The sequence below is a fragment of the Eschrichtius robustus genome, chromosome 5, assembly GCF_028021215.1.
Source record: "Eschrichtius robustus isolate mEscRob2 chromosome 5, mEscRob2.pri, whole genome shotgun sequence".
Taxonomy (NCBI): domain Eukaryota; kingdom Metazoa; phylum Chordata; class Mammalia; order Artiodactyla; family Eschrichtiidae; genus Eschrichtius; species Eschrichtius robustus.
Window position 1 is genome coordinate 47,576,306 of NC_090828.1, and position 22,145 is coordinate 47,598,450.

Here is a 22,145-nt window from a genome sequence, read left to right on the forward strand (position 1 = left end):
CTACATCATTCCTTTCTTCTATCTGAAAAAAATCTTAATTTTAATCTCTACCCATCAAAAATCCTAATCTATCCTTCAAAGTTTAGGTCAAACGACCCTCTTCAAATAAATGTGGCCTTATCCCAGTTAGATGGGCTCTTTTCTTCTGTACTGACTCGTCTGATAGCACATAGTATATTATGGTGTATGTTTTACTTTCTGTGCATTTGTCTTCTCTGTGAGAACAATCTCCTTGACAGCCAATACTGTTTCAAACTCAGCCTTGTGTTTTGCCAGAGTTTAGCATGTAGATTCTAGATGAATGCAACAGGGGTGGGGAGGAAGGGAGGGAAGATGAGAAGAGCAGGAAAAAGAGAAGAAATGAAGGAAGAGAGGAAGAGGTGATCAGAAGTGACCACGAACCGGGGAAAGAATGATAATTGTAGGATTTCTACAGAAGCCACTTGAAATTACAGCCAGCTTTCCAGCCCCAGTATTTGGTGAAATTTTGAGCTTAATCCCACAGTTGCCAATGAGAAATATTTTACATTATTACAATAATCACAAAAACAAATATTAAGATTCCTTTTCCTTTTGGAAATTAATACGACTTTTCCTTCCTTCTAAGAAAATTTAACTTGGAAATTTTGACTAGATAACACATAGGTAGCAAAACTTGCTAAATAAATATAATGCAATTGTATTACATCAAAGATTAACCTTACTTTCACTATTACAAAACAATACGAACGAAGTAGTTTTAAAATTCTTTCTTCCGGGTACCAGCACAATTTCCCTATTTAATTGGAAGGAGGGCCGAAAGTTTAGGAAAGAGTGAGGACAACAAAGGGGCTTGTGAAAGAAAGGAACATATTATTCCACATTCTGTAAAGCAGGGTGGAAATGGTTTCAACAGTTTAATCTCTACAGCATTTCAAATATGGACACACAGCCTCCTTCTTTTAAAGGAACAAAAGGGAGCTGAATTAAAGAAAAAGTTCAATAAATTAGAAAAGCCTCCTTTTAATTGCTTAAGCATCAGATTGGATCCAAAATTCTTACTGGCTGTGGAGTTTAAGAGAAAAAAAAATCTGTGCCTGTTTGAAGCAAAAACAAATTTATTGCACTAATATTCATTACAGAGAAAATGTCAAATCTAAGAAGAAATTACAGAGACAGAATAAGGACATGATCGCCAAAGGTGACAAATGTTATAGACCAAGTAAAATGCACATTTTCTCCATTAGGACCAGAATCTTAAATGAGTGTGATTCACCAAAACTAATGAAATGAATGACATAAAAAAGAGTCCTTATAACTTAAGAACAAGCACATTGCAGATGACTGAATAGGGAACAAATGAGAAAGTGAACCATTAGTACTTGGACTCAGTTCCTTCTTGCCTACCCAAAGGGCCCCTTCCTTCCGTAGAAATAAATCAGTGTGATAAATAAACAAATCAAAATCCTAAAACATATTGTCCAAGGTCACTCCACAGGCATTTCTCATCCTAACTTTTATCTTGTCTTCTCAATTTTTCATCCTGCCTCAGAATCACAATTATTCATTCACTCACAAATTTCACCCAGCATGCATTAATTACGTACACTCTATACGAAGGCGCTAAGTATGGAGTGACAGAAGAACTGACAGCCCAGTGGCATCACAGATGAAAAGACTGAGAGAAAAAAAGTGAGATTTCTTTTCCTAAGAAAAATCAGCAAAAAATATTTAAAGACTGAGGAAAGAACAATGAGGTTAAACAGAATATGTGAAGTCTCCACCAAAAACAGAAATGATTGAGCTAAGAAAACGTGAGAAGCAGATATTCCTCTTTAGAGGAAAGATGGGAATTTAGTGAATTTAATTCTCATGAGTCCTACCTTCCCAGTCCTTCTTGCTCTATGTCTCAGGGGTCCCAAGACCACTTTCACGTTCAGTGATTCGGCAGAAGGCAAAAGGTACCACTTACTGGCAGGTCATACTCACAACTAAGATTTGTAACAGCAAAAGGATAAAGAGTAAAAAACAACGTGAAAAATAAACGCATCAGCCAAGCCCAGAGAGGTCAGGCATGGGCTTCCAAGTCCTTCTGCTCAATTTACACAAGACACAATTCTTCTCTAACTGTGAGCTGCAGGGACACATGCGAAGTGTCTGGATTGGCCTTCCCTGCACAGAATCTTAGGGTCCAAGCCTGCCTTGGGGGTGCTGGTCACATAGACACGTTCCTGTTACGTAACCAGCCATGGTAGCTGAAACACAGGACCCCAGCATAGATACCAGGTGTGTATCATAAACTCGCTAAATAATCCTGAGAAGCCTTGACAAGCTGGAATAGTACGCCCCTTTGCTCTGGGCATATAAAACATCATCATTCATTAGTAACATAAAGAACATTCCAAGGGCCTTGTCTCAGGAGCTGGCCAAGGAACAATCATGGTTCCAGGCTCCCCTGGAGACATGCAAGGATTGAGCAACCAAACCTGCTGCTATCACTTTTCTTACACCTTAATCTATTTTTTCCATACTACCATCTTTACATACTGCTTAATTTACTCATTATGTCCATTTTCTGTTTCCCCTACTAGAATGTTAGCTCTGTGAGGTATTGAGATTTTTCATTTTCTTTATTGCTGTATCCTCAAATATCAATCCTTATTTTTGAATGGATGATTGAATTAATGAATGAATTCCTTACTCTGAAATCATGAAGTGAGACTACTGGCTCAGGACCACTTAATAACTGCAAGGGAGGATGCAAATGTGTGATATGAGGTAGATAAGCCTTGCAGTGGAGGGAGGGGCAAGGAGATAATGTGTAAGCAACCATTTCTGTGCAGAGAACATTCATAAGTTACGTACTTTAAGCAAAGTACAGATTCTTTGATTCTTTACCAGTTCTTCCTTCAATAACTTCTTCAACAGATATGTTCACTCTTGTGATGTTGAGAAAGAACTTTAAAAAACAAGATTAGGGCAACCATTGTGGCTTTTCCTTAGAAAAGCAATTAAATGAAGATTAAGTTCTACCAATTATTACCCAATTCTAAATAATTAATTGGAAAAATCTCTGTAGCAGATCATCAAGGAGCCAAAATTGAAGTTGACAATAAAAATGGAAACAAGTATTATGGGTGAAAACAAGAGACTGCTATAAGGGAAAAAAACCCATTTGGGAAAATAATTAAAGAATTTAAAAATATAAAGTTGTTACAAAATCTATTTCACACAGACTTAGGTTTCTTAATAAAATGCTATTTAAAAGGAGCAGTCCATTAGGAACCTGTGAGTGGTAAATATTTTTCCCTTAGGTATTTCAAATATATTAATGATAGTATATAGGACAGGAGACCTTTAGAGAACCAACAATCAATGAATGTTCCCTCTCGTGAATGTAACAACGGAAATCGGGTTAGATGTGTTAGCTGGGGTACAATACCCGCTTGGGGATGAATTAAGTATGAACTCTTTGAACTGAACACAGAGTACTCTAGCCTCCTTTGCAACTTAATGAGTCAATTTCCTTAAGTATCCCTAATTTAGTAAAATTGATGGATGAAGTCTGGAAAGGACTATGTCATCCAGGCCAAAAGGAGGATCAAGCTATTGCTATTTATATAATTAATATCCTGAAAAAGATTTAGCTTACCAAACTAAAAATGTCTCCCTCAAATTATCCCCCCAAAATATTCCCCACCAAGTTTCCAGAAAGGATGTAATACTCCAAAGAGCAAATAATTGTAAAGTGTGATTATGATTTTGAGCTGCACAACTCCAAGCCAGGGGACCTGGCATAAGAGAGAACTCATTCCTGGAGCCCACGTTAGCACGTTTCTCCAGAACGGGCTTTGCGGTAGGGTCAGGGTCCATCCCAACTGGAATGGCCAGCATCCTCCACCTCCTGCCAAGAGAACAGTCAAGCACTGCCCAAAGCCCACCATCTCTAAGCCCGACGCAATGGGACAGACAGCCTATTCCTCTCTGTCCTGCAGCAGGGAAGTTTTCTTTACCATTGTTTGTGAGATCGTTCAAATTTCAACAACATGATAGAATCAAAGAATATGGTACTATAAAGTACTTATTAGTACAGTGCCTTGAATCCAAGTGCTTTTTTTAAGTATCTATTTTTAGTGGTTCCACATCTTAATGCTATAAAGAAAGACTATGATTAGTCTTCTGTTAGAATGTATGCATAGGCTTAGCAATTGGATTTCTAAAGCAAACAACATAATCAACAAAAACTTAGTAGACAAATCCTCTGTCGTGCCTATAACAGAAAAACATCAAAAGCCCCAGATTTGGGGCCACAGTAACCTAAACTATGCTCGAAGCCACCAAAGGTGACACAACAAACTCAGAGGTGTCAGAAGATATTTTAAATTTTCATGAAAGCAAACTAATTTGAGAGTCCATAATTCAACATTCTACACTCAAATCAATGACATGAGATCTTTGTGAAGTTGAGTGCTCAGTGACTGTTCTGCTAAAAAGTAAACACTGCATGAAAACCAATGTTGAACAGGAAATGAGGATGGCAGTGTTCCGTCTCACTCCAGGGTCAGAGAAGTTGTGCAGTGTGTAACAGACAAGTACATCCCATTAAGTAATTAGCAAATATGTATTATTTTTTTCAAATGACTACTAAGTTGTTAGAAGTTGCTGTCCGGCCACAAAAAAAAAAAATTACTGAGGCACTAAAAGGACTGTGAACCAAGAAAGTTCCAGAGTCTGGTTTTAAGCAGTCATTTTATGCTACACATGCACCTACAATATGCATGATCTGTACTAGTCACTGTGAGAGATACAAAGAAATTAGTTGCCTTCAATATGTACCTGAGAGAATCAAATGAAAAGAGTGATAGTACCAAAAAAAGTGCACATAAGATGTTTGAGTTAAGAGAATTGTATGATTAAATTATTCTGGTTAACAATGTTAGGCAAGAAATGAGTCACATGTGAACTCTTAGCATCCATCTTTCTAAAAGTGCCTGTTCACTTTGTCTTAGTAAGAACATTCCAGAAAACAATTGTTCTTTGGAAAAAAACACATTTAGAATCGTAAACACGCATGTGTCTACTCAATTATTTTCTGAATGTGTGACTGATTGCTTGAATAAACAAATACATGAAATATTAAATGAAAATCTAACAAAACCTCAAAATTATCAATTTGCATGATGTGTTACTATTGTTACCTTTTCCAGCATGTGCAACTCTCTTGGCCTGGGACAGTGGTTCTCAACCCTGTGTAGACATCAAAATTACCCGGGGAACCTTTAGTATATTCCCAAGCCCCACCCCAGTCCAATTAAGTCAGAATCATTGCAGATGCAGTCCAGGGAATCAAATTTTCATAAGGTCCCAGATGGTTCTGATGTACAGCCAAGGTTGAGAACCACTGACCTAAAAAATAAGTATATCCCAAGGGGATAGGGTCATGACCTAAAGCCATCCTCTTCAAGTATTCTGTTTCTTTTACTATAAAAGAATTTAAACTTCTTATCTTTAAAACGGGCATGCACATTTATTCCATGGCTTGCACAAGCACCCCAGAGAATCAGAGACATGGGATACTGACATGAAAGAAAGCTGACCTTGGTGGCTATGTCTACTAATAGTTATTGTTGGTTGTTTTGGGTATTTTTTAATCACTGATATCTGTTATTTTTTAATCATTTATCTCTGTGTCCTTCTCACATTCAAAATACCTGGTTAACTCAGGTATGGCTTCACTCAGTGTTTTTAATGTTCTATACGGATAATTTGGAAAATACAGAAAAATAAAAAAATATTTCCTAATCCAATTTCTCAGAAATAACTTGGATTCCATCCAAGTTACTTATAGATTTTAAAAGTACTGGATTCCATACAGTACTGGATTCTACCCAGTACTTTTAAAATCTATAAACAGATTTATAAAATTAAAAACATATTGTATATACGTATATAATTGTGTATATGTTTATATAAGCATGAAGTAAGGTGTGAAGGAAATTGACCGAATTGTTAACACTGACTATATTAATTGGGTCATGGGGTGATACTATCTGACTTACTACAACATGTGATGTGACTTACTACAGTGAGCATGCATTACAGTAGGAAGAAAAAAGAAAATAAATAAAGAATGTTATATGCTGTGTTCTTCAGTTAAGATTGTGTTGTGAACATGTATCCATGCTATTAAATATCTTTCAAAATTACCAGATTCATTAGTGAAGAACATTCTATGGGTTGTTATTCATTTACCTATTCTCCCATTAGTGTACATTTAGTCACTTCTAATTTTTCGCATTTGCAAACAATGCTTTAATTAAAATCCATGTACATATATCTCCATCTGAATTTTCAATTATTTCCTTGGGAGGAAAAATAATAGGCCAAAATGTATAAACTGTTTAAAGCTTCTTGATATGTATTATTAAACTGCTTTCCAGAATATGATACCAATTTATAGTGTAAACAGAAGAGTATTCATATTTTATTTTGCTGTAGTCGATATATCAATATGACTGCTCCTGTCTCCCCAGGGAGTTACCATGAAAAATATTCAGTAAAGTTTTGAAATCATTTATTCTATTTTCCTTTTACTTTAAATTGCATTCCTATCATTGTTAGTTGGTTTTTTTTTTTCTTCACACCCTCTTGATAGGTTGAGAGAGCTTTCTTATGAACAGAACTAAATAGGCAAACAATAGCCTGACAAAGAGCCCAACATATACGACCTATTTTGTTGTTTTGGGATGGCATTGGTGAATTCATAGACTTTATTCACGGGAAAATAAAGTGGAAAGGACTTAATAAAACATCCATTTTCCCTTTTTCAGAAGACATTCTCCTTGTTCTCTCCTTGTTCTTTCTACATGCAAAATATGTCTAAATCAGTACAGAGAAAATGGAACTTATTTAGAACCTGCCAGATACATGCTTCAGCATGGCTTTTTTAAAAGGGTGTTAAACTTACTGTCAGCATTTCGTTTAAGCAGATGAGACGCACCCTGTGGGGAGAGTGGTGAGATTTAAACAGAATGAGTACCAGAATTTTCTCCAATGCTCCTCTGACAACTTAGTAAAATGTAGCAATTTCCCTTTAATCTGAAAGGAATACTGACCAGTAAACAGAAATTCAGGTGTTTGAAGAACGAGTGCCTAAAGCATGACCATAGCATGACTACTACAGCCTGAATGGGATGCAGTTTACAGTATTAGCAGAGAGGCAATATATTGGCCTGGAAATTTCAAGCAAAACAAATCATTTATTAATTTCTTTTTTCAGTGAAAAAAATAACATGAAATCAAAAGATCTTAAAAGATAAAGCAGTATGCATTTTGTATGAAAAAAAGGTCCATAGGTAGCATCACAATATTTTCAAAAATCCAGATGAAATTCACTTGAGTAAACACTTACTGAATATTGACCCGGCATCAGGTTAAATGCCAGATCCAGTGGAGCACATATCATAACTTTTATTTATTCAACACCATCTTTGTATCAGAAACTATGCTCTGCTAAATTTTTGTTATTCTATTTAATAGTACCTAGTTTGAGGTCTGAAACAGTTCAAAATCTAGCAGGAAAGGCATACAAAAATGATATGAACGAAGTATTATAGGTATGCAGAAAAGGGAAATATGAATTCTAAGTGAGAGAATGTGAGGTATTTTCAAGGAGGAATTAACTGAGGCTAAACTCGAAAGAGTAGCTAAATTTTAAAATACAGACTTGACGCAAGGACACATCAGGAAGGACTAGCATGAGAAAGGGCACCAAAGTTAGGGGCCTTCAGTTTCACAGAATTGGTTTGAAACTCCTTTAACCAATCAAACATTGACAAGTTGCCTCAGTGAACGCGCCTCTGTAAGGCAACCACTCAGCGACCAACACTCCTGAGCACCAGCCAATCGGGAGCAGACTCACTCCACCGACTGTGCCTCTGCCCTGCCACCCAAACAGCAAAAGCCTCACCGGAGAAGCCAGATTCCACCGTCAGTGTCATCCCACAACACCTCTGAAAGTCCGCCAATCCCAGAACTCAACACTTCCTCAAAAACCTCCATGTAAGGTCAGTTTCCTGCTCTACTGAGAAAAACTGTGCCCGACCAACATAGCTCTCCCTATCAAGCATGCAACAAATTCAGCATCTTGCTTTGGTCTCAGACATCGAATGGGGGTCTCATCCTTCGACACAAAGCATGCTGTATCAGGCCTAAGCAAACATCGAAAGCAATATTTACCACATTAAAAAATAATTTTGCTAACACCCTTCCAAGCCTAGCACCGCAACCTTCACACCAATACTAGGTATGACATGAATCGTTTTCCTTATGAATTGCTTTCATTTTGAATGCTTTGAAAGCAGTATTACTTCATAAATAGAACAGAATACATATTTAAATAATTATTATGCACCAAATACAAATAACTGTACATGTTGAATAAAAAGTATAGGTGCTTTTTAAATTTCCTCATATTTCTTGAAGCTTATTGAAAACTGAAAAAACACTAGATAAAATCTAACTGCCCATCAGTGTGGCTTTTTTATACAATGGAATATTATGTAGCAATTAAGCTGAATTAACAAGATGTTAATGTATCAACAATGAACATGATACTGAGTAAAAAAAATCAAACTGCTAAAGGATATGTATAATAAGTATGCACATCGGTTACAGTTTTTGAAACAGAAAGATTAACACCAGTTTCAGGAGAGTGATGAATTCTGGATAATGAGGGAAAGGGGATGAAAGTGAGGCTTGATTTGATCTTTAATTTTTATTTCCTAAAAAAAGACGGAGAGAGAAATCTGAAACAAATAGAGCAAAAAGCTAATATTTGATTAATTTCAGTGATGAAACTATATAGACTATATTTCTATATGTTTGAAATCTTTCATAATTAAGATGAAATTTTAAAAAATAAAAACAGAATAGAAGTGGGAAAATGTATTCCTACAGTGAACAGGTGAGTAAATATAAAAACACAAACCAAAATCTTAGTTTCTATTTCCTCCTTCTACCAGCTGGCCTTCTACTGAGAGACAATCAGCACAAAAAACATTCTCCTTATTCCTTTCCAGCCACCCCCTGTAATGTAGGCTCTAAAACTGTGGTGACGAAAAAGCAGGTAATTAAGCCATAAGCAGTTGGGAAATCAGTCCCTTAATGATTGAAAGTTTGTCTCTCCTTCCCTTAGGTTCCCACAGCACTTTGAAACTCTTAATGGGGCATATTATGGCATCTTACGTTAAATTATATTTACATATGTTTATGCCCTCTCCATCGATTAAATGTTAAGTATCTTGAGAGCAAAAACCTTACTTTTCAAAGTTCCTTCAAAAAGTCAAAGAGACTTTGCATAGTAAACGTTCACCTGCAGTTGCTATATTGGCTTTGAGTGTCATACTATATGCCCATCTCTCTATTTGACTGTTTGAATAATTTTCCATCTTAGAATTTCAGTATATCATATTTAATTTTTAACTGTTGGACTTAATAGATTAAGAAACTACCACTTCTAAACTAAGTGCTTCTAATTCTTTCTCTTACGAGAATGCCTGAGAAGACAGCATAAGCTGCTTTAGGTTAAGAACTGAGCAGTAGAGATCAAATCTTATATTTAGCCAGCCATCAATTTAGACACAGCTGCCTTATTAGCCTTTGCCACACCAGTCAATCAATTCCACCTAACCCATCAAGAAGCACACATTTATCCACTGATCCAACCATTCAGGAAGCTATTACTGTGAACCTAACACAAGTCCAGGGTTGACAATGCCTTCCTGCCACTTGCCAGGCTCTGAAAGTACAGAGAAAAAAAAAAAAAAAAATCAGTCTGACACGGCTGAATCCTTTGTTTCCATGTACATTCAAAGTGGACTAAAAATAATTCCTAAACTACTTGCTCTGATTTATTTTTGTCCAACTAACTTTGTAAACCTTCATCTGGTTTACTACTTAAATTTGAACACAACTGTATCATCATGACTAGGAATTTTCAGTAAACTCCTGATGAATCCTATTTGGCCTTTACAATTCATGACTGTCTCCTGCTTCCTACTTACAGAAAGAAGAACGGCAAATAATTTCTGAATCCTTTTCTCTCAATGTGTAGTTTATAATAATTCTATTTCATTCTTTCATCCCATCTTTTAATGAAAACTCCTTAAAATGTTGTTTTACTTGTGAATATTGTTAACATTAGAAAATTTTAAACTGGTTAGATGCAACTGCCACACCAATCGAGAATTCAATCAGCCTTGAATTTTACAGAACACAATCTTCCAGATCTAATCAATATGTTAATCAATCAGCTGGCTCCACTAGGATGTCAATGCCCTTTTCTGCTGTGGGGTAGTCACGGGAATACTACAAAGAAACATAATTTACTACTCCTCTGAGACATGTATTCAAAAATAAATTAAGATTTCATCTGCTTTGCAGAATTCTTTTCTAAAGAGAATGTTTCAAGACACACCATTTTAATGGACAGATCTGACTCCCCAGCACAGTGCCAAGGCTAGCAAAAAGAGAAAGGAGGCGAGCTGCAAAACATTCCTGTTTGTTCCATAAAGAAGAAACACTATCTTTTCCATACAAAGTTTTCCAAAGGACCACAGCCAGTATTCGTTGGCTTATTTGTACGCTGAGAATATTCCAGCTCATGTTAAGATTTTCTAGACAGAAAAAAGAATAATAAAAACTACTGTTTGAATTCAGCCTTTCTTAAGAGCAAATTTGTCTTCTCAGCAAAACAAAAGGAATCAATATAGTAGTGCAAACATGAAGCTCACAGATGAATACCCTCCCTCTGATTTTTGGCTTTCAAATATATTTTGCTTGCTTGCCTGAGGTAACGTTCCAAAGACAATGTTGTTTCTAGGTTGTTTTAAAAGAAAAACAGAAATTTTATTCCACGATATGTTTTAATACTTCGTACTACATAAACATATTCTCTTTATAGGAATTTATAGGAAACGCAATAAAGCAATGAAAAGAAATCCAGCCTCATTTACTAGAAAGTGGTAAAACTGACACATTACCTTTTCTGTCTACTTATTCAATCCTTACCACCACAGAATATAAATCAAGACAGAATATTCATATTTCTGAAATATTTAACTTTCTAAAAATCAGATCTAATACTAGCAGTAATTGATAGGTGTCTGTTAAGTTGTAGGTATTTCACATACATCAACTCTAATACTTAACAAAGCTGCAAGGTAAGTATCATTATCTCTGTCTCAGAGAAAGCTTAATTAGTTTGCCCAAGAGCATACCTAAGAAGGGGCAGAGCAGATTTTGAACTCCAGTTGCTCAAACTCCAAAGGCCATGGTCTAGCCACCAAACCACGCAGCCCTAGAAGGATTCCTCTTCTGGTAAAGACATCAACCACAGAAGCAAGTAGGAGGGCACGGAAGCCAATGTGCTGCCATAACCAACCATACCTGAGCCCTGCATCCCTTTTCCACCCCATCCCCCCACCCTCTCATCTCCCTCTCCCCAGGGCAGCCACACAGGCCTTCTTCCACGGCTCAAACTCACCAAGGCCTTTCCCCTCCAAAATTACAATCATGAACCGCAATTCAGCTAGTCGCCCAGTTTTTTAAAGTGCCAAAAAAAGTCTTTAATGACTGCCCTCAATTATTATGCTTTTTGTGACAAAGAACTTTTATTTGATAATTATTGAGGACTGATTAATTAAATGTACTTGTTTGCAATGTAGATTTAGAAATTTGCTTCTGTGAGTCAGAGGCCTGAGGGCAATATTCGGAGGAGAAAAAAAAGATCCCTTTATGGAAACCTAAGGACATCTAAATCAGTACTGTGAAGTGAGGGGGAAATGTAAGTGAGAAAAAATGGGGAGCAGGAGTGAGAGGCATGAGGTTTTCATCATGGACCAAAAAGTGACAAAACTAAGTGCTAATGAGAGATAAAAAATAAAGGTAGAAGTAAAAGGAAACAAAAATATAGAAAAGGGAAAGAAAAGGGCTCTGACAAAGTACTCTGGGTTTAAGAACTGTACAGGGTTGACTGAGTTCACAATCTTAAAGCATCATATAGTATTATTCGAATCATCATCTGCAAATTCATTTTAATATCATCAGCATTTACCCCAAACTCATAAATCTAAGGACAAATATTTTTTAATTAACATGAATTTTAGAGCACCTACCCCGTGTCTAGCACCGTGATGGGCCTGAGGAGTAAATGAATAATATGAATAACAAAAGATCCTTGGTTCTTAGGTAGTTCTCTTAATATATACTTATGAATCAACATGCCATGCTTTTATTGAGCGCTTACTGAGTGTTAGGTATTCTGGAATGTAAAAACGAATGAAGGAATATATCTATGCTCTAAAGGAATTCAGAAGTGCAAGAAAGACAAAATAAACACACCAGAAACAATTAGGGACTAATTCTAAACACCATATTATCAAGTACTGAATCACCAAATAGAGATTGACTGATGTAGTAAGAGAAAAATAATTGTGGACTGAAAAAGCTTCATGAAAAAAGTAGAGCTAAGTTGGTTTCTGGTGGAGTTAGAGATAAAAAAGAGGTAGGGCAGTGCCAGTGGGGAGGGAAAAAGAGTCAAAGGATTTAAAATTTCCTTGGAGCTAGGACTTAGCTCGGGAAATAACATATTAAGCTAGTTATGACTTTTTCGATTAAAGTTACAGAAATCCAACCAGAGTTTCCTGAGGCAAAATGGAAATTTATCAACTGATGGATACAAGAAAGGGTTGTACAAGAAAACCACAGGGATGGCAACTGTCCAGCTGATCTGGAGAATGACAGGGACCAGGAACTCCGTCTCTGTATGTTGGCTTCATCATTTCCGTTCATAGGCTGACTGGCTTTCTCCACATGGTGGGCAGCATGGCTGATGACAACTCCCAGGTTTTACATCTTACCATTTCCAACATCAAATGTGGATGGATAAGGGCGGCATAAGCAGAAGAAAGGGGAAGAGAGGTACCAGACAGTTCTATATACGTCCACCATAAAAGTTACAAGTAAAAATTTGATTAATGGGAATTGATCCTAGATTGGTGGGAAATGACCAAAAAACAAAGTAACTTGAAAGCCTGGCAGAACCTCCCATTTTGGAGCATAATGTAGCTAAAATGCTACCTTTATACAAAACTCAGTCTTATCACAACCTGGTGGATGTGTAATATGTTATTTGCACAGATATAACAAGCCAAAGTGAAACATTCTTAAAAATTCCACATACAATCTATAAGATTCATTTACTCATTCATTCTTTACTTGAAGCTCTATACCTTTTCTTCATTGATTTTTTATTTTTAATTAATTTATTTATTTTTGGCTGTGTTGGGTCTTCGTTTCTGTGTGAGGGCTTTCTCCAGTTGTGGCAAGCGGGGGCCACTCCTCATCGCGGTGCGCGGGCCTCTCACTATCGTGGCCTCTCTTGTTGCGGAGCACAGGCTCCAGACGCGCAGGCTCAGTAGTTGTGGCTCACGGGCCCAGCTGCCCCGCGGCATGTGGGATCCTCCCAGACCAGGGCTCGAACCCGTGTCCCCTGCATTAGCAGGCAGATTCTCAACCACCGCGCCACCAGGGAAGCCCACCACAATTTCTTTAAAGATGTGAATGTGGCACCTAGAGATTATCATACTAAGTGAAGTAAGTCAGAAAGTCAAATATCGTATATCACTTATATGTGGAATCTAAAAAAATGATACAATGAACTTATTTACAAAACAGAAATAGACTCACAGACATAGAAAACAAACATGGTTACAAAAGGGGAAAGGTGGGGGGAGGGGTAAATTAGAAATTTGGGAATAACATATATAGAAATTTAGGAGTAACATGTAAACAACAAGGACCTACTGCATAGCACTGGAACTATATTCAATATCTTGTTAAGAACCTATAATAGAAAAAAATCTGAAAAAGAAAAAATATATATATTCAAGATATATATGTATGTATAAATGAATCAGCTTGCTGTACACGAGAAACTAACACAACATTGTAAAGCAACTATACTTCAATAAAAATTTTAAAATAAAAATAAAACAAATAGTACTTCAGATATAGAGAACAAACTAGTGTTTACAGGGGTGGGGGGAAGACAGGGGTAGGGGATTAAGAGGTACAAACTACTATGTATGAGATAAATAAGCTACAAGGATATATTGTACAGCACAGAGAATATAGCCAATATTTAATAATTATTATAAATGGAGTATAATAACCTTTAAGAATTGTGAATCGTTATGTTGTACACCTGAAATTAATATAACATTGTAAATCAATACTTCAATAAAAAATAAAATAACTGTCTCAAAAAAAAAAAGAAAATTTACAAATTACCAGATTAAAAAAAAAAAAAAAAAAGATGTAGATGTGTTCCAGCTTGTTATATACTTTTAAAACACTGCCAGAGCAAAGCACTTAGGAGAAGGTCATTTCTATCTCATCCCAATTCCAAGAGCCTATGATTCCAAGTCTTATTTTAATCTATGAAGTGAAAACTTTTGGTTTTTTAAAATTACTGCATATTTTAATTGATATTAGATATCATTTCATTATAAATAGCATTAGAAGGTCAGATTAGTTGTTTCATACATTAGTACAGAGATACTTTTCTTGCATATGATTATGAATGAGACTTAAATTCTGATTACTTTAAAGAAACACTGGAATTTGGGGAATTATTAAATCATAGCTTTTCTGCTAAAAGTCCAGAATCTAACAGCACAAAAATATTGTAAACTATATTTTGGAAAGTACTTATTTTATGAGGAGAAGTTATTTGTTTTTAAATGCAAATATTTGGAATACACCAATTCATTTAAAAATAAGTGACCAGATAGATTTTTTTTAACTTCAGGTACACAAACTGAATTAATCATAATCTGTGCTTCATGACACACTTATTGGTCCATGCATGGTTCATTTTACTTAGTAAAATAGTTAAATAAATCCTACTATACCCATTATTCTTGGTGACATTTTTCCCCTTACGCAAAAAGTGTGGCCTTCCTCTACTTCATTTTTACAGTAAATGGATATTCTTTTGGTAATCCTGTCTCAGTCACCCAGACATTTATAAACAAATCCTACTCATACAAATATGAAAACGTTAGCATCATGTTTAAAGTTTTGAAGAAACATAATCCATTTAACTATATAGAGCCATATTTTGACAGCTTAATTTCTATCATTTTCAAAAACACTGGCAGTGGGGGGGAGACAGGCAAGGGTGGAATGGGTCACAAAATCCAGGACCTTTGCAGCTTCTATTCAACTCCTGGTTATAGATAACCCATTAGAAAAAACAAATAATCCATCTACCCATCCTGTTTCTGTTTGTGTCACATTCCTATTACAAAAAAGTTGTGGAACAGGTAGGTGTGAATAAAACCATGGACACTGGTCTTATTTTATTTTAGAAAGAACAATGAATATGGAAATCTACAACATCCCTGGAGCACTTACCCCCGAGGTAAGCCAAAGGCCTTACAGCATGAGCCCCAGGTGAGGCTGGACATTTCTACGAGCTTCCAACTGATCAAGTGGTCACTGAAAGCCCAACTAGTATTTAGGTCTACAGATATGAACTGCTAATGGCTTAGCTATGTATGTGTTCTACATTTTAGCAGAACTAACAAGTGGATTAAAACTATATAGTTTCTAAGTGCCGTTTCTCTACTGAATAGGAACAAAATTAAACTAAGTACAATAACTGATAATACTGGCAAATGTTTAATTTTAAATTAGACCCTCAAGTGTCGTGATATAGAAACCTACTTGAGAAAAAAAAAAAAAACATTAAATAACAATTGAAATCTCTGTCACATATAAATAAAATTAATTTTAAATCTTGGTTTTTGTGCAAGACACAGAAGCTTAACATGGAGAAATTAACAGGCATTATCAACTCAAGGCTTCAGAGAAGCCCAAGACATTGCTGAGACATTTTACAGTCTAGGTTCACTAGGTCACAGATTTGACACGTTATTAATGTGGAAAGCAATTGCCATTTCCTTGACACCCTCTACCCTACATGAAAGGGCACCCAGAAATCATTCCTCATTTCAGGCCCAAGTGAACTCTCCTAATTATACTCCAAGACATTATCAACAAGTAGTTAAGAATACTGCCTAGTCCTCATAACATAGACAGTCATAAAAAAAAAAAAAATTTAAGAGGCACAGAATCTGATATGTCTTGGACATATGGATTGTGCTTACACAAAAGGGCAATTAAAGAGATATCTCCAAACAGAATCTTCAAAGCAAACGGAAGCTGTTTTCTTAAGCCTATGATGTATTTCACTACAATGCATAGCTCTCATAGTTTTAGAATTTTCCAGGTAACTACTCCAAAGCACACTTTTTATCAATAGCAGATGGAAAATATTATGTCCATTTCCTAGCTAAGGCAACTTGGAGGAAAGGAAATTAAGACACATTACACTAAGCCAAGTCAATGAATGACAACAATACTGCAGCTAGTACCTAGTCAGACAGAACACTGAAAGAGAATTAAGTTCAATATGTATATACTTAGGGGGAAGAGTTTTGTTTCAGAAAAATATTTGGTAGTTTCTGTTCAGGCACGTTAAGAACAGTGAAAAACCACCCCTAAAACAAACTGGCCTGAAATTCAACACAATGGCATGTGTTTTTCAACCTGTAATCAACACCAAGAAATAGCTCCCTTTGGTTATTAAAATCCTGGAAAGAAATCAATAATTACCCCATCTGGGAATATGGCCTTCAAAGCATGAGTACTTTAGATAAAACAGCCAATGTCTAGTCCCACTTCTATTGCTTTTCAAATTCCTTGAACGGAAAAAAAGTAAACAAATGCTTTCATGGATGGGAGGTTTTCAATCAGGTTTGCTTAAATCAAAGTTTAAATCAAGTTATTTGAAGTTAATAAAGAGTATACAGTAATATTCTATACTGAATTTGCAGTAATTGATACAATGGAATACTGCTCAGCAGTGAAAAGGAATAAACTACTGAACATGCAACAACATGGATGAAACCTATGGAAATTAGACTGAGCTGAAGAAGCCAGACACAAAAAAGTACATGCTATATGGTTCTATTCCATGAAGGTCTAGAAAACACAAAATTAATCAGTGACGAAAACAATCAGAACAGTTGTCAATGGGTCAGGGGCAAAGATTGCCTGGGGGCATGAGGGAACTTTCTAAGGTGATATAAATGTTCTATATCTTGATATGGGTAATGGTTACACAGGTATATCCATTTGTCAAGAGAATACAGTTTATGTTAATACCAGAATCTGAAGTATGGACATCCATTAAGTAGCTTTTACAGCTTTTTTTTTCATTTTATGACTTTTATATTTTTAAACCAATACTTACAAAATGTATATAATCATAAGCTCACTTGAAAATGACTTTTGAATATTTTTGTAAGGCAAACCTAGAGTGATAATAAAATTTTAACGTCAATTAAAATATATATTTTTTTTAATATTTAAATATATATATATATAATGTGGCAACTCTGTAAATCAAACACCACTTTCCCCACCCAATAAACTATAGTTTATTGTTTAAAAAAAAAAAAAGTACAGTTTAGGTATGTACATTTTAATGAATGCACACTTTACCTCCCCGCTCCCCCCAATAATCCCACATAATGGAAATGGATGGAGGTGTGAGTGAAATAGTCACAGCAGAATTTGATCATTGTTAAAGCTGGGTAATGGGTATGGGCTTTTTTTAGTACTATCCTGTTTACTTTCTATATGTTTGACATTTTTCAAGGTAAAAGGTTTAAAAATATAGATCAGTGAAACGTACAATCAAAAATGTTTACACTGTGAAAATTTATCCCTCAAGAGGCTTTCTCTGTATGCAGAAGACTTTTATAAAAATCCACGGAGATCCCCAGTGTCTGTGCTTCACACAGAGAATTTGAAATGGAGCTCGTTATTTTCTCCAGCTCCCCTTGCCCCCATCCCCAGCATGCCTCCCATCTAATGGGCCATCAGACTGAATATAATATGGTTGTCTCAGCTACCACCAACCCCCAAATTAATTCTTCCCTCGTCCCTCGAATATTTATTTCTAACAAATACTGGTGCAGATGGAGAAATCAGAGCTTCTGCAGACACCGGAGAAAACAGATCTCAACCTTAGTCTTTATTCTCACTACTCTCTGAGAATGGTGTTTTAGAAGTTAATGAGAAAATGAAAATTTACTTTTTTTACATCCAGATTTTTAAAAATCTCATATTCAACTTCTTTTAACCTCACCTTCTTATTTCTTAGCAATATGAAGAGACATAAATTTTCAAAATAATAAAATCTAGAGTAACCAGAGTCAGCAGTCAATTTCTCTACTATGGAGTTATGAGGCTCAATCATGTATCAGTCACTAAACAAGTCTTATTAGTTTTCTAAATATTGCCTGAGAAAAGTCCTATAGCTTTTCACAAAACATGTCCAAAGAATCAGAAGCACCATACAGAAGAGGCAAAGGATGAATTCAGGCTCAGTCAGAGCTATTTAAAGGTATGTTAATACCCTCCTAGAGCTATTTAAAGGTATGTTAATACCCATAAGAGGATTATAAGTGCACCTGGGTAAAGAATCTTCTTGACAACCTAAAAAGTGGACTTAAGTATTGTATCTAGCAGTTCTCTGTAGTGAACATAAGATAAACACTGAAATTAGCTGAAATTAAAAGTCCAAAATATATATACTTTATAACCTCCACTTACAAATATTTCTACCTAACATTTCTTTATGTTTATATGACCCTGCTAAATTCCAGTGAAGAATTTCACAAGATGTGAAATAACAAATACTCATAAAGTAAAGGAGATCCTTGATGCCAGCATTTTTGTTCATTCATTTATTAATTCAAAAAAATGTGTGCCTATGAGTAGCAAGTGCTCTTCTAGGTGCTAGAAATATATGTAATAATTCAATGTAATAATGAACAAAGCAAAGTTCATGCCCTCAGAGGGTTTACATTCTAGTAAGGGGAGACAGGCTTACAAGAAGGGCTGAGGATAGTAAGTGCCATGGAGGAGAATCAGTAGGAAAGGGCATGCAGATGGCTATTTAATACAGCTGTCGGGAAAGGCTTCTGTTAGCGTGATTGGAGCAAACCTGAAGAATCCAAGGTCCAGAATTCCAGGCAGAGAAAATGACAAGTGCAAAGGCCCCACACCAGAGCCCACTTGCAAACTGAAGAAACAAAGAGCCAGTGTGGCCCCAGCGCTGAGTTAGTGTCAGAGCTGAGGGAGCCGGGAGTGAGAGGGCCGCAGAGGATCTCAGCCTTTGTGGGCCATTTTCAGGGTCTGGGCATCTAGTGTGAGGGAGATGGGAAGCCATTGGAGGACTGTGGGCAGAAATGATCTTATTTAATGTTTTTAAAAAGATCACTAACTGTGTGAGGAGAACAGACAGTAGAGGAACAAAGGTTGAAGCAGGAAGACCAATTCAATCTAGAGATCACAATGTGCTCAGAGGAACATTTTAAGTATATTTTTTATAGGTTATGTTTCATTATACAACCCAAATACTCCTGTAACTAAAACAGCAGTCAATTGAATTGCTCTCTTGTTTGCCACTGGCTTGGAGGGTTAGAGTTTCTGAGGGAAATCCAAGAGTCATCTTATGTTACTTTTCAGGCTCTAGTTTGATCTGTTGGCTAGTGGTTCCTTTACCTCCATTAATCTAATAGGTAAATAAGACAAAAACTGCTAGCTTCCCAAAAAATAACCCTTTTCAAAAATATTACATCACAAATATCAGAAAGCAAATATTTTCACACGTACGCTGGATACAGAAGTTTCTCATATTATTTCCGTTATTCGTAACCCTCATCACAACCTATGTACATGGTAGTAGTCAAAACCCATTTAACTAATATTCCTGAAAGACGATAAATCGAAATAAAAATATACTGCAAATCATAAAATCCATCACCACTCTCAGACTTCCGTTTCATAGTTTATGAAATCCCTCTCATAATGAAGACAGGCTCTCGATCACTCTCCTATCTCTCATTTCCTTAAGTTTACCCAACAGCATATCTAACTGCTGTCTCGCCCATACCCTGTGGTTAGCACTTTCAGTTATAAAAAGCCAGGTAGGAAAACCACCACACACAGCACATCTTTCAGGACTTTCAGCCACGCTCAAGTGTTATTAAACGGTTTGAGAGGGTGTCAGAAACACATGCTTTCCGGCACACTTTGGTGATTTCATCCTATGCTCAGAGCACTCTGATAAATTAAATCATTCTGGCTGTGTCAGGAATCGCAGCTGGTGTACCTGAGTATTGCTCTCTGATGATGACAAGCAGTACAAAATAAGATACCGAATCCTACTTTTCTAAAATCTCATTTTCGGCATCTCGCAAAACGTTACTAGGCAGGATTTTAAAGCGAAAACAAATGTTATAATTCACTTTGGTTTTTCAGAAACCTAAGCCCACTTGCCAAAAAAAAACTGATGGCTTTTTTTCTTTCCAAAGAGCAGGCAGCTTCTACAGTAAGGAAGGGGACTGGGGGTGGGGGGGTAGGGAGAAGCTATTAAAATGGATAATCCAGCTTTTTGCTTACCCGTGTAGCTTTAATGGAGGGGAACCAGGCAGGAACTGAGGGACTGTTACGGCCACGTATACCGAAAGGGCTTTCCTCACCCTCAGCTGAATAGCGTGGAGAATCTGCCTCATTACCTTCTACGAACAAGTAAAGGAGAATCCCCTCTCTGGGGGCAGGCTTTGCTGTACTAACATCCTCTACAGACTTGACCTCATCCACCCCCCTCTCCTTTTCCCTTTCCTTCAGCCACAAACTCCTATTTCGTTTTTGGTTTGTTTCATCTTATTATACTGAAGGCATTCTTGCAAACTGCCTTCAACCATTCCCGGGATAAGAAGAGATAGAAATAAATAATAAAATAAATCAAGATTTCTTTTCTGCAGAGCTAAATTTAAATATATAGGCGGAGCGAGATGGTGAAAAGGGGTGTGTGGGTGTCTACTGCAAGATTTTTCAGTCTCTAGGAGAGAAAAGGATAAAGAACAGAAGGCTAAAAGGATTTGAGAAGTGTGTGTGTGTACAATCATTCCCAGGGCGGAGGGAAAAATTCAGGAAGGGAGGGAGAAGCAAAAGATCAATCCAGGCAGTCACTCACTCCCATCCCTCCCGACCCCTCCCCACCTCACTGCAGTGCTCTGCGCTTCCCAGAAAGCTCACCACCCAAAGGGCAGATTCCCAAAACCAAAGCAGAGCCCGAATCCTGGTCACGCAGGCAGGCTGGGGAGACGGGGGAGGTGGGGGGGTGGGGGGGTGGGGGGGTGGGGGGGGGTGGGGGGGTGGGGGGGTGGGGGGGTGGGGGGGGGGGTGGGTAGAGACAGGCGATGGGAAACCATCTGGCTAGGGAAGCGGCGAGGAGGCCAGCAAGACCAGAGGAGGAAAGGCAGGGCCGGGCTGCCGGGACCTACCGGGAGCAGTGACGGTAGAGGATGCCCCGGGCACCTCTGGCCTCTCCTCCTCGGCTTCCTCCCGCTGCCGTTGCTGCTGCTGCTGCTGCTGGATGAGACTGAGGTCGGAGCGGCTGAGCTCAGCTCTGGCGGCCGCAGGGACCAGCCTCGCCTTCAGCAGCACGGCGGCCAGGCCGAGGAGCAGGGTGCAAGGGACGCGCCGGCTGAGCCTCGCCATGGCCGAGAGCCAGAGGGCCGCGGCGGCATATTGCGGCGGAGGTCCGGGCGGCGGCGGCGGGCGCCAGGGCTGCGGGCTCCCGCCCGCCCGCTCGGTCCCCCTCGCTCGGTCTGCCTCGCACACCCTCACCAGGAGGAGGAGGCTGGGGCGGCGGAGGAGACGCCGCGGAAGGAGGAGGGGGAAGTTAGCATCCTCGCGCACGTGACGCGCGGGGCGGGGTGGGGCGAGCCCCGCGCCAGGCGCCGCGTCTCCGCTATCACCCCGGGCTCAGCTGCTCCGGACGCGCGCGCTCGGCGGGGTGCTGGGGCGCAGTGCTGGTGGTGGCTTCCTAGGGTAAACGAAAAAGGAGAGCCTTTCTGGGGGCTGGTAGACTTTCAGATCCTCTAGCCCCCACCGAGACACCGGGAAATTTTGCAGAAAGTGAAATAAAATTCCCTCCACCTGACCGCAAAGTAGAA

General features: G+C 37.9%; 1 protein-coding gene across 1 annotated transcript in view; it reads right to left on the minus strand.

Moving 5' to 3' along the window:
- Positions 1–21,824, minus strand: part of FAM171B (family with sequence similarity 171 member B) — a 58,060-nt gene extending 36,236 nt beyond the window's left edge. The window contains exon 1 of the mRNA XM_068544815.1: positions 21,471–21,824. Within this exon, the coding sequence (XP_068400916.1) occupies positions 21,471–21,687 (217 nt within the window). The 5' untranslated portion in view covers positions 21,688–21,824. The remainder of the gene's footprint in view (positions 1–21,470) is intronic.
- Between the last annotated feature and the right edge of the window lie 321 nt (positions 21,825–22,145).